Here is a 22426-nt window from a genome sequence, read left to right on the forward strand (position 1 = left end):
CTGCACACATTTACTTGCATGGCCTGACACACAACGATCTCTGTGCCAAATGGTTGCACAATATGCTGATCTTTTTTTTTTTTTCTTCCTTCAGTGAGTGTGAACAGTGGGGATCCAAGTCATGCATCAAAGATGGTTAAGATAGAAGTATACGACAGCTCCTAGCAATATACGTATGTGACACTTTATATAAACTACATACCTACATAGGTGTATTGTCAGAGAATCACAGTAACAGGCAGCCTTCCTTTCTCAGAAGCCTGTTGATATAAAAAGTAAGTGCCACATAATAGTTTTAGTGATATACTTTTACTAGTTACACAGTCTGCACATCTAACTTAACTTAAATAAATAAAAAATCTTTTGCCCATTTACTTTGGGGAAGTAAAGAGATGCTATGTTTTCAAAATAGAAATAATCAACTATATATATATATATATATATATATATATATATATATATATAGAGACGTTCAATGTAAATACTTTTGTACTCTTTTGCACAGACAGGCCAGGGGTAAACCCCACCCTCTGTGCTCTGAGACAGGACAGAGACACAAGTGACAGATCAGGTCCAACCAGTCACAGATGACAAACCTCCAGTGTTGCCCCACGATTATCTGACAAACATTTGAGCCCTCTGCAAGAGCCTTTCTTTAAAGAAGTTGGATTTCTTGCTAACACAAGCAACTTATTTCTGCCATTATTTGGAAAGTAGTTTGCCTGGTACAGACAATTAATTGTTAAAGGCCTGGGAAACTAATAGGAGGCTCTGTAACTTCATATTTTGTCACTAAGAATTCATTTATGTTCATATTGTCAGCACAGTAGCATAAAATGAGTTCAATGTGTAACAGTACACATATGGGTTATCTGATTCCCCAATTAACACTTACTCATAAAGTACCTGACTCCTCTGACTCAAGAGACAGTCAAATTTTGAAGCCTTAAGAGGCTGTCTCCAGACCTGTGTGTAGTTTGTGCCCTATCAGTCTTGCTGAGCACACAGGTGCAGATTCTACCTGAGGCAGACGGTCTGGTGCCAATAGGTTGTAAAGCAATCAGACGGCAGAAATATATGCCTCTGCCTATCAAATAGCTAACAGAGCAGGGAAAGAACAGCGTGTTGATCCAGAAACAAACAGCACACAGCCCCCACCCCTCCCCATCTGGGCCAGGATGGTCTGTTTTGATCTCTCCCCATCACTGTCACTCCAGAAACACACTCCCAATGCCACATTCAGACACTCCAGCCTTCCTGCACACTGGGTAGAGTAACCAATCATACTCTCAGCACTGAGAGTGACCATCTAATTTTGAACTTAAGTATCGAAAAGCTTTGTGGACAGCAGCACTGTAAGTGTATATCAGCAGCTGACACTGAATCTGAACAAAGAAGACACTGTATAATTAATGCTATTGAGAGTAAACAAGACCAGTATGATGTATTTGTTGGGATTGATTTTCATTATAGGAGACTACAATATGTCTGATCAATTTCTATTCTTACAAGTTTAGTGGAAGCAAAGCGAATCAAGCTGTGACGGTGCTACCCCCACAGCATCTATTCAGGTCAACTTTTGAGCGATGCCACTATCACTAGGGCAACATGTAAAACAAACAATGCGTGGGCTTTGTATGTGTATGAAACACTAGACTCAAATCAGTCAGCCACACAAAATTCGGCTAGTGGAACAGAAGGACGTCTGCGTCCAGCTCAAGCTGTACTTTCAACCACGTCCTGCCTTTATGAGACAGTGTGGGTGGTGGGAGTTTAAAAGCTGTAAGACTTTTTTTTAAATCCATGTTTACCACAATGGGGAGCTCTGTAAACACATGGGTTTGCCACAACATTATTCCAACAAGCCGGCGTACTTTGATCCAGGGCTCACTGAGGTTTCTCCAATGAGGAACTCACTTGACTCCAGGGTGAGCTGGCTCCTAACTGTTTAACTTTTCCCAGGCTTTTGGTAACATTGTGGTTCGGAACAATGACAGCTCATGATAACTTTTAGAAGCTAATTCAGTAATCTGTCTAGGATGGCCAGTCTTTGAAATGTTTCGCACAGGTGTTTAAAATCAAAATATGTAATACCTCCAACCCTCCAGTGCTGTCTACCGGTTCTTATCCAGTTCTTGTCATTTTCTTATATCTGGCCTAGCTGGCTAATACTGGAACAGGTACCTGCTCTTAATTCACTATAGTGGTGACAAACACAACTTGGCCCCTGAGCTATTGTTGAGTAATCCAGTCATACACAGCACACACGCCAGGAAAGTTTTTACATTATGTGTCACTGTGTGGCTTCCATAGCAGAGAAGATTTCAACATATCCAATCAGGAAACACCCTTAAGCACTGAGAGAGCTGGTAAGAACAGATTTATACACACCACATGTGTGCCGTGCCCTGGTAAGAGTGCATGCTAACTATTCTAGATGTCGTAATCACAGGCTCTTATCTTTGTGTCCATAGGAGGGAAGGTTTTATCAGCCTGGCTATACAAGCGTAATGTGACCATGGACACAGTGAGATGAAAACAGGAAAGCGAGGCAAGGTGCTTAAACATTCAAAAAACATCCGGTGTTACATATCATAACCCCGGAAGAGAGTTTGTCTCATTTTCTCTGATCACAACACGGAAATTATTGACCCTGTTATACAACATAAATATAACTGATTAGAGATTGCAGAAAAGGAACGATAACAAGCACACAATGTGCAAAACAGTGTACAGTGTGTACTGTTCAAACACAGTACAAAACATAGTTGTATGTCCTTTTTTTACATAAAGGATTCACTTTTAAATTTGGAAAATTACAGTTTTTTTCAACTGCTTACACACAAAATCTTTTCATGTCACACGATTTTTGAAACCTCTCACTCAAAGTGCAAAATAACACAGCAAATCTCCAAAATCATAAGCTATTTCTCAGCCTTTCACTCAGTTTTCAATTGCATAAAACACTTTTTCAAAACACTACACACAATTATCTACCTAAGACACAAAAATCTAACAGGAAGTGACTTGCTTTCCTTTTCTAAGCACAACCAATCAAAATTATTCATCACGTGATCAACCACAGATTGACCATGAGAGAAGCCCATCTTGAGTAGCTTTACAATGGCGTCCATACTTCATACAACTATCTAATGACTATTTCAGCATTACAAATCAATCAGACTTTGTTTGTGCATACAATTCCCCGCCATGATACACAAGCACGCACAAATACACACAACACACACACACACACACACACACACACACACACACACACACACACACACACACACATATTCTTTATTCTAAATATGATACCTTTGGTTTACATATGTTTGTAGTTTTGTTTTCTTGTTTCATGCTACTGTATACAACACTGTGCTACTCTTACAAATGTGATGTTTTGTCCAATAAATATTTTCTGTTTTACTGTAACATTGCATTGTTGTTTACAGTGCACTTTTCAACCCCTCTCAGTCGATTACTTTCTCTCTAGAACATTGTAAATGTAGATATAAGCCTAAGAAAGCCAAAAGAGCTTTAGATTTAGAACAACAGTGTGTACATGATATATCCAAAAATGTACTATTATGAAAAAAGTGTTTGCCGTTTGATGCAAATGCTTCATTTTGAGATGTGTTTATGGTATTTTGAATGCAGTGTTTCAAAAAAAGAGACATAGTTTTGAAAATGTGTGTAAGCTGTTGGAAAAAAACTGTAAGTGATCAGAAAAACAGATTCACGTCGCCGGGTTGGCCTGGTCGGTGGAGCGAGCGCACATGTGTAGGGGTTTGCTCCTCGACACAGCGGCCGCGGGTTCGGCTCCGGCCTGCGGCCCTTTGCTGCATGTCGTTCCGTCCCTCACTCCCCTTTCATGTCTTCGTCTGTCCTGTGGAGGTAGAGGCCTAAAAATGCCCCAAAAAATAATCTTTAAAAGAAAAACAGATTCACAAAGTGTTGCAGAGCTCAGTTATTCACTGCCAAAGCATGCTACACACTCTCACTGTAGTAGGAGTGACACTCATGACAATATGCATCACTACAAGCTCTGACATTGTTCGCTCTCTGCAGGGTCTTATGTCATGATTTAGATAATTGTGTGTCTACTCTAATCAGTCGCCCATCACCGTGGCTCCAGTCGTGAAAGCCGCTGTGAGTGATTTGGACACTCCACTCTGCTCTGGCTCAGGGGGCAGGCAGCACATACTGGAGAGGAGACCCAGTGTAATGTCCCTGTCCCACAGCTGTGTGCCAACGAAACCGCATGAGTCAAGCCTTTGTGGTAAGTGTGGGTGGCTTCTCTCCTGTGACTACTCCCTGACCCATCTTTCTCAAACCCCCTCACACTCTAACCTCTCTAACTCCCTCTTTCCCATGTGAATCATCAAGCTGAATTTTGATGGTGATGAATGTTTGCCCCCTCAAAATACCTCTTCACTTCCTGACCATGATTTGACTGAAGGTGTAAATATCACCAATACTACACTAGCTTTGGAACAACAACACACAGCTCTGTTTGCCGAGCTATAGCCGTATCACATGAGAGATCTGCATTACGTCATATAGACACGTGCCTATGCAAACACAAAAGGCCAGAAGACAGCAGGGAGTGGTGTTTGTGCTCTTGTACAAGTAAGGTGTTCGGTGTAGGCCAGCACGTCCATCAGACTTAAGTCTTTCCCATTAGAAAATCCATTCTTCCCCTGTGTGTCTGTTGTTGTTCTGAGTAACAGGCAACAGGGGACTAGGAAAACACATCTATAGGGTCTGCTTCTTCTCACACAGACTGCCAACAACATGCTGACGTACTCCCATGAAGTGCTGCCTGTGCTCTAAGCTCTGCTGTTCATCCTGTGCTGACGTTATTTGTCCCACTCTTAGGCTTGCAATGTCACAAGTGCATGTGAACATACTGTACGTGCATGTGAACGCTCATAAACACAAACTCAACACATTTTGGTTTCCAAGATGCTTTATCTACTTCCTATTAGCTCAGTTTCCCAGAGCAGGGGAAAAGCCAGAGGAAGCAGAACTGTTGTTGTCTCTCTCAGCTGGGTGCTTCCTGTCCTGATAGAGGGCCAAGTAGAGATATCTGTGAAAGGAGCTGTTGGAACAGGGGAGGGAAGAGTTGGGTGTTTTGGACCCCTTTCAATGACTTACAATCTAATCTGGCTTGAGATTGGTATGCATCCACTAGTTAGAGCTGGGCATATTTTGAGAGAATATGTTAGAGTCTCCCTTCTTCGCCTCTCTGTTACAAATAGTGAACAATTTGCAGAGCTGCAGATAGCCCTTCATCTTTAATGGAATTTGGACTTTAATGTAAAACATTTTTACATATGACTTTTATCATGCTTTCTCACCATACAGAGAACAGACACATTTCAACCTTTGATTGTTTGTTCTTAATCTGAAAAGACATAGACTGAAAGATTTCACCAGGATTTGTTTGGTGTTTGCAGCATTCCAGACAATATTTCAAAGGAGCTACTTTCAGCACTTTAATGAGCACCAACTTAATTAGTGGGTCCTGGTGGGAACACTTTGCAAGCTCACTTCAAAAGAAGATTGCAGCTATGCAGGATAAGCTCAAAGCACTCACTGTGCAGCAGGAGTCTATGTTATGGGCAAGCAGGCGTGATTACTTTTGCCATATATCATTGCTTTTTGATAAAGCACTTCAATGTGAAAGACTCTGCCATCTTGTTCTCTTGTCGAATTCTGATGCATTTCAAGATGCTTACTTTCAGTTTGAACTCTAATCTGAGTAAACATTCAAAGACAGGCCACCTCCCAGGCTGTCTGGTCTGTCTATCACTCTGTGTGTACTCTCTCGTTTATGACTAGATGGTGGCCTGAGAGGCTTCATATGTGTGTTTGTGGTGGGACTAGAATGTAAACATTAGGCTCCTCATCCTGTCCGCAGATAAGAGCAACCTAAATGGATATGATTAAATAATAAAGTGAGTAGCAGATGCTTCAAGACTATCATCATCTGCAGTCAGGATATCCGAGCTTATCCTTGTCAATGACACTTGATTGGTAATTGGATGGCTGGCTATTGTTGCCTACAAATGCAGGACACATACTGCTGTCTCAGACGTCACAGACACACATGCTCTATGGAAAATTGCCCACATTTTAATCAGAAGCTTTGTGCTCAAGTGTATTCTGTGCAGAGTTATTCCAGGCTATTACGCCAGCATTTTAATTAGGCAAAGCTAATTATCAGGCCAGAGTAAGTCAGAGAGACACATGCATAAGGGCAATTGCCTGATGTCTGATATGTTTGATCTCCCTAAAAACTCACAGTGGAAACTTTACATGAGCAGAATACTTTCTCTAAGTTCTGAGAAATTAGTCTTGCTAAACATGCTGTACAGTAAACTAAACTGGGTTCCATTAGTTTTCTTTTGTAAAACTTGGTACTATCTTCAATTCTTTTGTAAATGTCTTCTAAAGACAGACACATTCGGGGGCCTGTTTCAGGTCACGACAGATAACATGCAAGGCTCTTTAACGCAAGCAGAGTGTCACAATGTGTCTTAACCACTTCGACATGAGCCCCTATTTAAAGCCAGTCCTTCAAAGGTAGTCTGAGGTCAGAGGCACACGTATGTGAGTGTGATATCTCTTAGAGAAGTGTAAAATGACACTCCTGTGTAGTGAAATCTTAAAAAAATGCTTGTCAGTAAAAGGGATTCAGGAGAAGGCTCCAAAATGATGATGATGGAGTAATTATGTCAGGAGCTTTACAGTAAATATAGTTTTAGAGTTGGATTTAGAGGTAGAGGGTAGAGGGTGTTAAGTATAGACTACTGCTCTCAAAGTGTTGCTTGTGTGGGAAAAATCCAAAAATGAAAATGTTTGACTTAAGCAAGCGCATGTGCCTGTCTGTTGCTTACTGATGTGTAAACTCAAGTATGTGCAGATGTCTATATGCACACATTTTTTCATGAGTTAATGTAAGTTTATGTGCACGTCTGTGTATACAGCAAAGTATGTTTTTTTACTTGACGAGGAAGTAACAAGCACATTGTGCCCCGTGAGCTCAGTGTACACCTCCCACACCCCTTCAGGCTCCAGAGGCCCTTGCAGTGTTTGGGCTGGGGCGGCTCCCCGGCTGATTTATTTCCTGCCAGGGACCACAGCAGTGCGTGGAGGAGAGTGTCTGCAGGGTTTACCAGAAAGCAGAAAGAAGGCAAGGATAAACTGAGATTTATGTTAAAACTCATTAATTCTACATTTCACCGCCTCTTCAAACAGAAGCTGTCCGTCTTAGTGACCCTACTGTTAGTTCACTGAATGCACAGTAGACCTACAGGACAAAGCATTAACTATGTTTAAGAAGCTGAATCAGAATAACACTATTGCACCCAAGTAATCAGACCTAGAGCGTCACTTGTTACATGATTTAAAAATAGGGTGTACAGCAGTGATAACCCATTATTTTTTCTACGGAGCTGAGAATAATCTGCTGGCTCCAAGATAATTATAGTCTTTAACTTGACTTTGAATGTTCTTTCCACCCAGAGCTAAATTTACAAAGCAGTGAAGATGGCTCATCTGAAGTCTCAATTTTGTCTTGGCATGAACCATGGTGTCATATTCTTTATAATTTTTTAGTTGTTTTAGTCATAGAGTACAATAAACATGATACCATATGAAGATGTAAATATTGAGATGGATAACAATATAAAATAATTAGCAACAAACTAAAGTGTTCATACTCACAAACAAATCTTTCCGTGGATCTTCCTGCCCTGTATGGAAGCATCTGCATTTGTTAGGTTTCTCCACTCATTTATTACTTTTCACATCACTAAGTTTCACAACACCATGGGTTAGTGTGGCTTTGCATTAACTCTTGAGAAAAGGTACAAATGATGTTGTAGTGAAGTAGATGGCAGTTTAATTATTCATCTGGCTTAGCTTTCAGCATGTAGCCCCAAGGCCATTATAGTCCTCGTACCCTGACGATTGAGTTTAGCTCAGGACTGCATTCCCACCCACGCACGGTTCTCCCCCTGGAGCGTCACATTTTGCCCCAAACATTATGCGTCTGCACAGCCAACCTGCTCGTAGAGGATGGAAAATGGGAGCTGGAACTCATCTGCATTTCTTCTGAACCAGTAGGCTCGCTCGTTAAGAGGCTTGTGTGAGCGGTGATCCAGAGCATTTCTGTTGTGAGGAATTAATGTGGCTGCTGCCCAGCACTAGATCAGGTAGTCTGGCTGACTTCATCAGGGGCCCTAAATTCATTTGTGAATGGAACAAAAGGCACTCTGACAAAGCACACTCTGCCCTGTATGACTCAGTCCCTGTCATCAGACCCTGCCACATGCACTCTCTCTCTCCCTCTCACACACACACACACACACACACACACACACACACACACACACACACACACACACACACACACACACACACACTCACACACACACACACACACACACACACACACACACACACACACACACACACACACACACACACACACACAAATGGGGGAAACAGGACTTGTTCAGCTCACTGACCAGCTCATATGGACTGCATCCTTCATTACACATGTGTTTTTCTGTCTTCTTAGTGTACCAAGAGAGCAATGCGGAGGCTACTGATTTATACCCTTCTCCATTAGAAGTGCCCCCCTTTGATGGCAAGCCTGCTGATCTTCTTGGTGGACAACATCTGAAATCTTTATCAGCAGAGTCGGGGGCCTTGGGTCCTGCTGTGTGCTGTGTTTCTAATATCCCCCACGAGTGAGACTGAACCAGGAAATCAGGGGAAGAGCCAATTCCCTTAGCAATCAGTTGTTACTTAAGATTAATATATTGCTACATTACCTAAGCACAACCTAAACCTTCGCCTCTACAGGCTAAGCTCAGGAACACCGGAAACCTGGGATACTCATCGGCCAAATGCCAGAAACTCCTGTTTTGGAAGTCCGAAATACAATGCAGGCATTACATTGCGGGAAACAGGTAATGTATTTCTTTATGTGACCCTAGGATTCAATAATCCACAACAAAAAATGAAAATGTAGTCAAAAGATAGGTGATGTTAGTTGTGAGGCCGGAAACAAAGCATATTAGGAGCGGGTTTCCATCTGTGTCAGTCAATCCTGTAGAGCTCCAGTGAGCAGAGTTGGCTCTGAACTAGCAGCTGGAGAAAGTCGAACCAGCATGACGTTCTCCATCACACCACAGCTGTCGTTTTCACAGCTTCTCCCCAAACACCAGACACAAATGAGAGTGTTTGTGTGGGTGCCTGTGTAGGGGATTATGTGTGACTGTAAATGTATGCTCCCACTCTTTTTTACTACTTCCCAAAATCCAAAAAAGACGAATTATTACAGCATGTTAGCCTTACTAATAATCAGCTATCATAATTACTAACATGACTTTGATTCAGTCTCAGTCATAGGATGAGCATGCCAATAACTCCCCCAGTCTATGTCTAAAGTGATCCTTGGGTTATGGAGACTAAACACACCCTGTCATCATCAAGGAGGCGGTGTGGCTCGCTCCACCCATTACTAACAGCAAGCTGTGGCGGCACTTGAACCACTCAACAATGATGGGAAGTGATGCAATGATGACTCGTTATTGCTGCTTTTGATTATATTGCGCTCCAAAATAGAAAATACCTGTGTGAGGCAATTTACTCTAAAATCCCTGCATTTCCCCGATGTCTTTGTACCAATACAGGAAGTGATTAATAAGTGAAGCAGCTGGAGGATTCTCAGGAGTTTGGTATGATTAACAAGTAGTGCTTTAATATGGTCGTATTTACATTCTAGAGAGACACGACAGCCCGTTGCCTGGGGATTTGTGTTTTGTTTCCACGGCAGGAGCCAAGTGTGTGGGTCTGCCAGACAAAACCACGATCCAGCAGTAATACACAGCGATGTGTCAGCCTGAGCCTTGGCTGTTGCTCACAGCTGCACCGGCTGGACACACAACTCATCTGCAGCGTGAACCATGAAGGCAGGACACAGTCATGTTGTATTGTATTGTTGTTGTATTGTTTCTGTGTGCTACTATTGCATTTCTCTGAGGCTACTTAGGGATTAAAAGAGACTGTTCCTGTTTAAAATAGTTCATTATTTATCCCCTTTCAAGAGTCAAAAAAGGTTTTACAATTAACAAATACATAAAACAAGACAGGTAAAATCAGTTCATCTCAATTATAAAAATCCATGTTTTCTTACTTTCTTAGCTGGGCACATTGTTTTAACTTTATTTCAATCAGGAGAGACAAGTTAATGAAGTTAAGATGAATGTTTATTATAACAGATGATGTGATAATTAAGTCTTGGCACAGTTTATCGGCCAGGAAGCCAACATTTGATTGAAAGCTAGGAAAGCTGGTCTGCTGGGGTTAGCCTTCAGCCAAACACAAACACCGGCTTGTTTGCTGTGTTTATGTTCTCACACCACCTCCGCCGTCTCCTTGTTCAGATGGCAGCGTTAGCCTGCTACAAGGACCAGAGGCCGAAGCCACAGCATGGCCTGTTGCTGCCATCCGAATGAGGAGACTTGTGTGAGAGGAACATACATTTGGTAGATGACCCGGTAGCAGCATAAATGTTCTAAAGGCAGAGCGAGAATCATATTTAAACAGAGGCAGCAGCAGGCTAACAATGTAGGTGTGTGACTGAGCTTTTGGATAAATGAGATCAGCTGATGTAACCAGCTGATGAGGCAAGGCGAGGCAAGGCAAGGCAGCTTTATTTATATAGCACATTTCAGCAACAGGGCAATTCAAAGTGCTTTCCATAAAACATTAAAGAGCAGTTAAAAATGAATAAAAAAATTTAAAACAGATAAAATACGAGAATAAAATTCACAGTGCAGTATAAGAAATTAAAGAAAGGCAACATCAAAAAGACAGGTCTTCAGCCTTGATTTAAAAGAACTGAGAGTTGCGGCGGACCTGCAGTTTTCTGGGAGGTTGTTCCAGATACGTGGAGCATAAAAACTGAACGCTGCTTCCCCCTGTTTAGTTCTGACTCTGGGGACAACAAGCAGACCTGTCCCAGATAACCTGAGAGGTCTGGGTGGTTCATAGTGTAGTAGCAGATCAGAAATGTATTTTGGCCCTAAACCGTTTAGTGATTTATAAACCAGCAAAAGTATTTTGAAATCAATTCTTTGAGGCACAGGAAGCCAGTGTAAAAACTTCAGAACTGGAGTGATGTGATCCACTTTCTTGGCCTTAGTGAGGACTCAAGCAGCAGCGTTCTGAATCAGCTGCAGCTGTCTGATTGATTTTTTAGAGAGACCTGTAAAGACACTGTTATAGTAGTCAAGTCTACTGAAGATAAAAGCATGGACAAGTGAGAACAGCTGATAACATAATTGACAGCGATGGACAGCAAGGAATAATGAGTGAGCATGCGTAAGAGGATTAAATGCAGATGCATGAGAAATAAAACTAACTAACTAACTAGGCCTAAGCATGCAAAAGTAACCTATATTCTTCCTGACTAAACTTATGCTATAGCGTCATTAGTCATGGTTTTGAGATATCATTTCTACCACAACCCAAATGTAATGGAAGTGAATGTGATTCTTTTTCAAAATGTTTTGAAAATTTGCTTTCAAAGGAAAAGTTTGGGAAATATACTTCATCACTATGACTAGGGTATACATTTAATAGGCTATATGCAGATTTTATTTTTCTACTTAATCCTAGTTTTTCTACTTAACTAGTGGTTTAGTAGAGAAATATCTCTTTTTGTAATGTGAGTGAACTGACTATTTAAGCTGCTTTTTAAAGGTGTCAGTAGCGGCCACAGTTCTCATGTCTAAAGAGAGAAAGCTGCAGACTTTGCTGGTCACAAAATGCTTACAATAACCTTTAAATTTTAGCAAAAACAATCACAAACTTAACACCACATTTACTGAAATCTTCTACAGACTCATAGGCTTGACGTCACCATACTTCAACACTGAACCTTCTGCTGCTGTGTTTATATCAGTGTGAACTTTGGACACAGGCTAAATATGCACGTAATTGAATTACCTCAGCAATCAATGCTGTGGCCTCCATAGTGAATAAATCATTTACACTGATGATACAGGTAATTTTTTTTATTTCCAACTCAACTCCACCCTTTTTGTTGGTAAGTGATTCATAGTCTGAGACGGGACTGAAGTGGGAAGAGAGACAGTTTGGACATGAAGCGTATTTTGAGATGTAAAGAGTTTTACGGACAGATTCAGAAATATAAAGTGGAAATAAACATAATCACATGCTTTAATGAACTGTATCTGATTACATTTAATTTCATTTTTAATTTTCCTTTTGAAAATGTACCTTTATTGTTATAGGTGAGTATTCCCTATACCATCCATCACATCACACTTGTAAATTATTTATAATCCAAACTGTGATGCTCATTTTATTCACATTACACAAACTGTAATTCTCACCTAGCAAAACCCCTTCCTCCACTGGTCACAACCAGCCCAGGGAATTCCAAAAATTTGGCTGAAATTATAAAGGGGATTAGCGAAAGCCTGGTCCATGTAGAGACCAAATATGTAATGAAAAGCCTTCTGGGTGGGGGGGCTTGTGCACAAGCTGTAAAGGATTTACGAACTCAGACACAAGAACACTCTGTTCTCTCTCTGCACACACCTCTGCTTTCTGCCACTATTGATTCAACACACAAGTTGTTTGTAGCCATTGTATCACTGTGTTTGGTTAGTGTGCATGTTACTGTTGGGTTTGTATAGCCCAGATAGGTTAGGTGCCATAGTTATTACAGCACCACTTAAGATCTAAGTAGGTTAAGTGACTAGAAATAGAGGGTGTTAGGGATGGCACATCTAAGATTTTTACCTTAAACTAAAACACAGAAAAGTATATTTGACCTGATCAACCTTGTAGCCTGAGTTAAATTACACTGTGTAAAGTGAACATTATGTCAGAAAAACAGAGAACTAGCTAAAAGCAAATGCCCAGGGTGATCTGATAAGCGAGCAGCTAAACAATCTGTGCTTCATTCAGTTAGCAGCTGTGCAGATAAGAGTGTTTCTGGCTCTGTTTCTTTGCCTGTTGTCTGCATTATCTATACTGGAGCCATCCCTATTACTGCCTCTGTCTCCCTGCAGATCTGTGTTCACTTTTGACTGCAGCACGTATGCTTGTTGTTTATGAAACCACACAGGAGACACATATACGCCTATAATATAGGTAATAAAATGCAATGTTTTTAAAAGCTAAACATATGGGATGATGTTCCACCTTGCAATTATTACTTTATTGCTGCTAAGGAACTGTATGCAATTATGAATAAACATCACTCCACTGCATCAACCAATCCCTGTTCCGCTTAAATGTATTCACAGAGCAGCTGCATGTCTAATTGTTGAGGTGTTTACTGTTTAATGCATGTTCCCTATCCCACTGTAACAGTTTATCAGCTAACTGTATCCTTGTGTACACACCTGATCCGTCCTAGGGATAAAAGCAGACTTTGATCACATCAAGTTAACTAAATGCTCAAATTAGACCTGTGTATATGTCCAAGGGTGATTTTGCCATCCCATATGCACTCAGCCTGTCCTGATGTGCATAGACTAAACGCTGCAGAGAGACATGTAAAAATGAAAACTGCGCCTTTAAGGGCAAGTGTGCGAGGCGGAGCCAGTGCGACTTTCGTGTGGTGGAGCTTATATGAAGACATAAGCCTATTGCTCACTACAATACTTGTCTTATCTAAAGTGGCACAGTTTAGCCGGAGCTCCACCAATTCGCTGGCGTCCTGTCCCTGATACAGTCAGAAGACTATAGATTCAAATCAAACCAAAGAAACCGAGGAGCTATATTTCACCAAAGAGGAGTCTAGGAGTAAGTCAGCGGAGGAGAACTGTGAAGTTATTTAGGTGAGTTCAGAAATTGATTTCAAATGTCTGGTGTTGGCTGCTGTAAGAGCCCATGTCTTGTCTATTGTTTTGTATGTTGGTGCCAGCACGACAGACTCCACTGATTGATGCAACCTGAGCTCCTCTTGCGATTATATGTATTTAAAAAAAGAAGTATAATCTAAGCCGTTTAGAGGTGTAAATTGTCTTTAAGCCGACATAACGAGGATTTTAAAAGTTCACATAACACATACAAGTAACACATTTGTCAACTTTTATTAAGTCTATCTATCCATCTTTTATGATGAGCCGAAATATTAAAATCTATCCCTTAGATAACTTTGGGTCGATTGCAAACCTATAACCTGGTTTGATTCTTTTATTTAGTCTACAATATCTATGTGTATATTTTCCGCTTAAACTAAATGGACATGACAATCAATTCTGTGTCATCAGTACCCGGCCTTGCCAGATGGCTGACTTGTGTGTTGTGGTGTGACTCACCTGCATGCTAGAGGGCTTTTAACCATTATTATCTCAATCCGGTAAAGTGAGGGGGTGTGCGCGCTGTTTGCTTGCCGCACAGGTAGAGCGGGTATAGTTGCTCGGAAATGACTGCAGGGATGTCATGAGCGGGGTGTGAACTCCTTATTTCAAAGTCTGTGTGTGACTACTACAATCCTGAATCAAAGGCAAACTATCTCCTGATGTTTTACATCACAGCTAACCAATCAGACCTCCTCCTTTCCAGTAAGCATGGGCCGTGTGTTATCTTCACACTCGCCTGTCCACCTAGGCTATTGTATAGACCTACACAGAAAGGCCAGACTTCACCATATAAAGACTCACATTCTCTGAAATAATCTGATTTAAGTGATTTTAAAGAATTCCATCTTAAGAGGGTTAATGCTCTGCATGACTAAACATAATTTGTTTAATTCTGTTGCCTGTAAATGCTCCTCTGGTAAACTGCCAGGATGAACTGTCTTTGCACCTGTTGCAAGAGGAAGCACAAGCCCCCTGGGGTTCATTATCGAGGATCATGTTGCTTCCCATCCCTGCCGAACCGAATCGACTGCCCTGGGCATGTGGAGTGCATGCCTTGTTGGGCAGTTTGGCTAATGCTGCTGACCCAGGCTTCCTGTTGTTTTAGAGCTTTGTTTCTCCCCAGCTGTCAGGACAGCACATAAATTTGGCTCATAGGAGAACAGGAGCAAGGGGGCCGTGTTCTTCTCAGTCATCACTCCAACATTATAAGGACAGCTTGTCTCTGGGTGTGCAAGCACCTCATTTGTGGTCTTCAGAAGAGATGACCACCAGGCCAATGGATGCACCTGTTTTACTGCATTCTGAAAAATAGGACTTCTGATAGGGCGCCGGAGCAACAATGCACGGCTGGTGTCAGTGAACTCACACATGGTGTACAACAAATACACCTATAGTAGGCACTGTATACTTTATAATAACACTTTCTAAAGTGCCAGAGATTGTGACATACTGAACTGGTTAATCCAGTGTGAGTCAAGACATTCAGATCAGATTTTGCTTCCAGTGTATTGCTGACCCCAGAAATATCAATATGCTTCCGGATTTCCTCCCCTCTGAATATTGTACACATTGTTTACTCAGCCCTGACACATACTTGACATGACACAGACATTCAGGTCATTTGACTGGAGGAGTTCTTGCAACATCAGGTATATCTATGGTAACTGGAGGAGCCCCTTCCTCTGCCGTTCAGGACAAGCGAGATTGCAGCACTGGAGTACAGCACAGTCAAGTTTAAAATCAACTGTAAACCTATTAAGAGATTGCTATGTTAAATTTAGACTATATATATATATATATATATATATATAAAAGAGAGAGAATGTAAAGATAATTCAGTGAGCTGTTAATTGCTCTCACTGTTTACACTTTATACAACTCAACTTCTAACTTTTATCTGTCATCTACTTCAGGCTAGTTTTTGAATAAAGTAGACTTGAAGAACGAACAACAAAACAATCTGTAAATTATAGCGACATTTCTACATAAATATCTTTGTTAGTTATTTTGGTCTATCTACTGCTTTTCTGCTTTCTTTGTAAAATACTCTGAACAGAACATTATGAATGATAAAGTGCTCTGTCCTCATCGTGTGTGGGGACATAAGTGACAGAAAATCTTGTCAAACTTCTCTTGTCAAACTTTTTGTCAAGCTTTTGTCATCTCTGTCATAGAAGATTGTTGTCTTGTCTTGTGAGAGGTAAAAGAATAATAAGCAAAAGGCCATAACTAAATATTTGGTTTGGTGGGCAGCAGAAAGGGGGAGATGTGTTATTTGCACTCTATTTTAATATCAGGTCTTTTTTGCTTCAGTAGAGGATGTGAGCTCTGCTTTCAGAAAGCATTTTTTCAATGTGCTACACGTTCTGTTTCTCTTCATCTGCTTTTGCTTTCAACCTTCTTTCACTGTCATTCATTGCTGTGTCTTGGCTGTGTTACAGGTACACCAGAAGCAGGGGCAGCCAGCCAGCCGGGCGATCTGAGTGTTTCCTGACTTTGATGCGACCCGAGTGTGCCTGGAGCATGTCCACAGTGGGCCTGACTGCCCAGGAGATCTCTTTTCCCATAGAAAACCCCTTCCTGAGGGGCAGCTACTGTCATAGCATGGCCAAACCCTCCTGGAGCTATCGCCATGAGCTGGACAAGTGAGTGTTCAGGTGCCACAACTAGCAGTCCATAAAGATTTTTTAGAAAGGGACATTATTTCAAATCTGCATGACATGCTGCACTTTTATGGTTCAGGTCAGTCTGAGATTTATTGCAAATTACGATGAAATGTTATGTAGCTCTTAAACTGGTACTAATCTAATGTTTCTTTTTTAACAGCTTCTACTTCAGTATGGACACTGCACACACAGATCACAGCTCTCGTGCCCAGCATAAGGGGCCACCTCCACCGTCTCTAAGTCATGAAAGTAAGTGCATGATCTGTCATCTGCATAGTGCAGGTCTTCTGAAATACCCAAATGCTGCATTGGATATGTTGTTCCTTTGAATCATCTGCTTCATACTGGATATAGTAAGTGGTTTTCCAGAAATATAGAGAAAGATAGGAGTCCATTGGAGTAGTAAATTGTGATTGTCGTTGAACAACCTTAACAGTTTTATACTGTGCCATTAATGTGATGGGTCTGTTTCATTTTTTTCTCTCTGACAGGCCATAAACACAGTTTCAGCTCACAGAGATTACCTCCAAAGAAATCCCGGCCCTCCCATCTCTCCCTGTCCTGCAGTGCTGAACCATCCACCCCAAGTCCTGCTGATGACGACCAGGTGGTCCCCTCATTCCAGAGGCTCTCAGTATACGAGTGCAGCAGTCCCCCACAGACGCCAGGCAGATGCTCTAAGCCTCTGCCCCCCATCCCTCCACAAACCGACATCTCCCCTGAGCAGGCTATGGACAGTGAGGTAGAATTTTTTACGAGTTCGGACGACAGCCGCTGCCTGGTGTCTGATCAGTGTCCAAAATCGTCTCCTTTTCGATATGGAGTCCCCAGTCGAAGGAGCTTCAGGGACTGCGGCCAGATTAACTATGCTTACTATGACGGGCCATTAGGACCGCAAAGCCAGAGGAAGCCCCAACAGCAGCATCAAGCACATCCTCCGCAGGAAGTGCGGGAACAGTGTGAGCAGCAGCAACAGGAACCACCTGAGCCAGTGGTCTGTCAGAGACAGCAGGACAAAGCTCAGAGGAGGCTACGACGATCGCACTCTGGCCCAGCTGGATCCTTTAACAAGCCCTCGCTGCTGCGCCTCACGTGCCACAAACACCACACCCAAAGTATGGATAAGCCCGAGGTGCCACCCCCAATCCCTCCTCGAACAATCAAGACAGGAGACTATCGCCGCTGGTCAGCAGAGGTCTCGTCAGGGGCTTACAGCGATGAGGACAAACCACCCAAGGTACCCCCAAGGGAACCTTTGTCCAGAAGCAGCTCCCGCACCCCCAGCCCCAAGAGCCTCCCAACATACATTAATGGGGTGATGCCCCCCACCCAAAGCTTTGCACCGGATCCTAAGTACGTAAGCTGTCGGGGTTTACAGAGACAGAACAGTGAGGGCTCCCCCTGCATCCTCCCTGTTATGGAGAACGGCAAAAAGGCCAGCACCACACATTACTATCTCTTGCCTCAGCGATTTCTTCGTGTCATTAACAGCCCTGGAGCTCGCAATACAGATGTATCAGACTCAGACTGGGACTGTCACACCAGTGGGAAAGCACATGTGGATTTAGTTTAAAAGGTTTTAGTGGAAGTAGCAGAGGACTCTACTGTAAATGAACAAAAAACACTTGAAAAATGGTGAAACTGGACACTATAATCCCTCAAACCGCTGCTTTTACCTTCTTTTTTTTAACCCCTATGTATTCTGAACACACAGGGTGTGTGTGCACTGTAATCAGTTACTGGTAATGTTGGAATAGCTATCACAACCGAGATACTTTATGTAAAAACTGTATCTCTGACCATAGATTGTGGGCAAAATTCAACATTGTAGAGCTTATTTTTGATGTGCTTATTATTACATGATATTCAATATTGTGCTGTTTTTGTTGATGATGTGGTACAGTCAGAAGGTACAAGCGGGCCTTGAACCTTGTGTGTTCAGTGTTTTCGGTGTCTGGAAGGTTGAGGATGTTTCGTGAGATGCATTGACGCTGCTTTTGTATCTCACAAGAGACAGGTCAGTAATGTAACCATGTATAACTTAATGTATGAAGTCTAAATACAAGGACAGTTAATTTTTTAACAAAATGAAGGATGCTAGCACACAAATCTCTTTTCTGTTTGCTATTATATATCAACACGATATGGTTTCCCTGCCTTGATGAAGTTTCAGTTTTACTTAGGCCACTATATCTGTGTAAATGTTGTTTTCCACATGGTATATTTTGTACTAAGATGTGGATATATTACTGGTAGCTACGCATGTTCCATTGGAATCTTTAGTGCAGCTTAAAGTGTGTGTGTGTGTGTGTGTGTGTGTGTGTGTGTGTGTGTGTGTGTGTGTGTGTGTGTGTGTGTGTGTGTGTGTGTGTGTGTGTGTGTGTGTGTGTGTGTGTGTGTACAGCAGTTGGAAAAGTGTTCTGGTGAGACTTTATAAAAGACTTTCTACAATTGGTAGAAAACTGTCAACTATACTTGTTACTGTGCTCTGCTTATTTGCAGCACCTGCGTTTAAGTACAGCCCTCTAAAAAGTAATTGCTTTCTTTTAGTGTCCAGGTCTGTTTTGTTGCACAGAAATTGACCTGTTGAACATTAAGGGGAATGTATGCTATCCTTACTGAAATTTTATCAAACAGTTGGAGGAGCTTATTTTTGTCAAGCTGTGATTCATTGCTTGGAACTAATTTGCCTCAAGTACTACTGTACCTCCCTTTGAAATAAATCATATATTTCACATACTCCCATTAATAAAGGCAACATCTAAAATGATATCTACAAAAGGTGAAGTAACAGCTCCATATGTGACTTGACACACAATTTAAATTCAATTACACTTCAGTTAAGTGTAAGACAAAGTCAATTCTACCTGGATTTCCTTAAATAGAGATTTTAGATCACGCAGATCTTAGATCACGAAGATGTTGGGCTAACCTGTTAATACAGACGCATTACACAGACAGTGCAGGGTTTACCTACCTGACACAGACTTTCCTGTTCTGCTCATGCATTCCTGCCTTACATGATTGCAGTAGGTGTGGTCAGAGAGACTTTGGCTGCTGGCAGCCTAGAAAATGTATGCATTTTTGTTGTTGTAGATGATTCAAGAAGCATCAGGATGATATAGTAAATGTAGCACATGTATTATACAAGTAACCCTTTGTATCGAACACGGTGTTCAGTTTGGGAAACATAACTGTTAAGGTCAAATATGAAATATACTTTTTCTCTCCCTCCTGCTTACAAAACCTTGCCAACACAATGTTGCTTTTGACTTAAATGTCTGAAAAATGTTTACATCATACACTGATACTATTTAATCTTAAGGTATTCATGTCTTATTAGAAATAATAAAACTGAATGAAGACTAGTTTATTAAGTAATAACTTCTCTGCTGTGGTGAAGACATGCACTGGGAGAATACAGTATGCTGTGTACAGTATTTAACAATTCCATTTGTTATGACTAGTTGATAAATATATAGTCTTTAAAAAAGAAAGCAAAATAAAATGAATTATTTATGAACCTGCTTTATTCTGTTTCTTGAATCTATCAAGCCTGAAATCTCAACTCAGCTGTTTGACCTGTTTTATCACCCACACACCCTCATGCTGTGCCTTTTTGTGACTGGCCTCTATCCAGAGAAAGAAGAGTGACTTACAATAGTCGACTGGCAATACATTGTGTACAGCGTATTGCCTTCCTCTTCCTGGTTAAAACACATTCTCCTCCTGCATGACTCCTTAGATGCTCTGTGGTAGCCAGCTTTGTGCCAACAGGTTTTTTAAGCACTTAACAATGTTGCAAGTGTTTTACTCTTGACTTGAGTCCATGTGGTTAGGCATGGAGCCGAAACCACAGTGAGCCACACAAGAGAATTAGAGGTCAAATCATTACTAATTCAGCTGCAGTTACAATAGCCACCATATAACCTCTCAGCAAGGCAGTAACCATTTCTGTAGGTTTGTAGCAATTGATTTACAATTATTGTCTTAATGGAACAAAAGGCAGCAGTTGGAGCTATTGAGGTCATCTGCAAACCTTTTCACCTGGTTTACTTGTAGGTGAGCTGCTAGGCGACAGCATTGGTGGTGACTATAGCAACTGTGGCTGCACATTTTAAATGTCTGTTGGGGGCAGGAAAGGTCAACTACCAGATGAATTAACAAAGCGTGTGGTTTGTGAGTAGTGTTTGAGCGACACACATTATAGCATGGCTGTGGCACGAAAAGGCATTGTTGTGTTCTAAGCCAGAACTCAGACATGTCATTTGCTTAGACTCCAACTTTTGATTTTACATTAAACTTTTTTTTTAACAAACAAAACACAAGGGATCATTACAATTCTCTATTAAATTCAGTCACTCTGTGTTCTAAACAGTTTATGTGGCTGATTCTTCTTAAACCTTTTGTTTCCTGACTGAGCTTTATTTTGACAACACAACTTAAGTATTGCACTTAAATATGCCATTGGATTTTTACCCTACCTTGGATTTAATTCAGGCATCGAGTATGTGGGACTTAACTTTCAGTTGTAGCAGCTCAACTACATCAAATATATGTTTTGGCCTCAGTTAATTAGATAGAAGTCCTTGGCTCGCAGAGCCGATGGATTAACTAGTGAAAGAAACTTGTTTTAGTGATAAGAATTATTACAGTAATTATGATTAATGCCTCATCAATTGCGAAACAGCCTCTGCTGATTAGTCTGCAGTTGTTTCTGTGACTGGCTCTTAACATGTCTGCAGTGCTGCAGAGATTGACATTGATCAACAAGAAAATTACATAAAATTTTGCTATAAACAAATTAGTATGCTGAGTAGTAATATAACATATTTTACAGTTTAAGCATGATTATTACACTGATGGATTTAACTCTAAGGTCCAGAAATTGAAATTGAATATCAAGCAGCTATACTGTTGTAGCCTACTTTTATACACACAACAAAAAAGTAAGACACTAAATAGTTTAACGCAACCTTTGTCTTCAATAGTAATGTACTATAAAATAAGGCTATATGGGGGCAAATTTAATTGGTTTGACCTTTAACAGTCAGAAAAACTTCCTCTTCAAATTTTAGGCTAGGTGCTTAACGACATATGTTTCCAGGATTAATGCAATTCACACAACATCCCATTCCTAATATATCTATAAAACATCTGCAATTGTATTCTACATTCAACAATATACTATTTTTTTTAGAAACTCCTTGTGAGTGAAAAGGGGTAGTTAACAGTACAATGATATCAGGCTATTGTGGCAGTGTCACAGAATACCTGACAAATAATGAGAATCTTAGCCGAGAAAAACCTTTGGCCAGTTAAAATGTATGTATGTAGACAAAATGTGGAGCATATTCATCTTATCATAAATGGTGTAGTAAAAATGTTCTTAACAGTGAATTCAAAATTGCTATTCGTGGAATATTACTTGCTATGCTCGCTCGTATATCAGTTATATATAAATATACTTTTGGTTATAGCAAGAAAATGCATATCTGCAATCCGTCATATGTTCAAGAGGCAAGAGAAGTAGAGTTTGTAAATTCTATGTTGGCTTCTTCTGCGTATTTTGATTCTCATGTGATTTACCAAAAAAACATGCAGCAAGATAATCGGAAAAATCTGCTAATTAATTCCATTGCATGCACCGCCTTTTCTTTTGCTGTGACTTTTCTTATCATTTGCTATGAGGGGTGGACAGAGTTGTAAATATTTAACTTAGACTGAAGTGCTGCTGGTTAAATTTTACTCAGGTCAGATTACTTGTAAAGAAAGTATAGTACATCAAGGGAAGGTAAACAAATTGGTCACAAGTGTTTCTTCTGAGTC

At 41.0% G+C, this 22426-nt stretch overlaps 1 protein-coding gene and 1 long non-coding RNA gene across 4 annotated transcripts in view; both read left to right on the top strand.

Annotated features, from left to right (window-relative positions):
* Positions 1-3931, top strand: part of LOC116051620 — a 13324-nt gene extending 9393 nt beyond the window's left edge. Inside the window, exons 2-3 of the long non-coding RNA XR_004105382.1 lie at positions 2363-2369; positions 3774-3931. This is a non-coding gene — a long non-coding RNA (uncharacterized LOC116051620). The remainder of the gene's footprint in view (positions 1-2362; positions 2370-3773) is intronic.
* Positions 3932-13690: 9759 nt separating this feature from the next.
* errfi1a (ERBB receptor feedback inhibitor 1a) lies at positions 13691-20125 on the top strand. Of its 3 annotated transcripts, XM_031301628.2 has the most exons (4): positions 13691-13904; positions 16373-16576; positions 16758-16846; positions 17089-20125. In XM_031301628.2, the coding sequence occupies exons 2-4, from the start codon at positions 16431-16433 to the stop codon at positions 18168-18170; spliced, it is 1317 nt and encodes a 438-aa protein (XP_031157488.1). In that variant the 5' UTR covers positions 13691-13904; positions 16373-16430; the 3' UTR covers positions 18171-20125. The 3 variants fall into 3 exon arrangements, with proteins under 3 accessions (XP_031157488.1, XP_035858110.1, XP_031157489.1); XM_036002217.1 differs by lacking the exon at positions 13691-13904 and having other exon boundaries at positions 16373-16588; XM_031301629.2 differs by lacking the exon at positions 13691-13904 and having other exon boundaries at positions 16546-16673.
* The last annotated feature ends 2301 nt before the right edge of the window (positions 20126-22426 follow it).

Source organism: Sander lucioperca, chromosome 6 (genome assembly GCF_008315115.2).
Source record: "Sander lucioperca isolate FBNREF2018 chromosome 6, SLUC_FBN_1.2, whole genome shotgun sequence".
Taxonomy (NCBI): Eukaryota; Metazoa; Chordata; class Actinopteri; order Perciformes; family Percidae; genus Sander; species Sander lucioperca.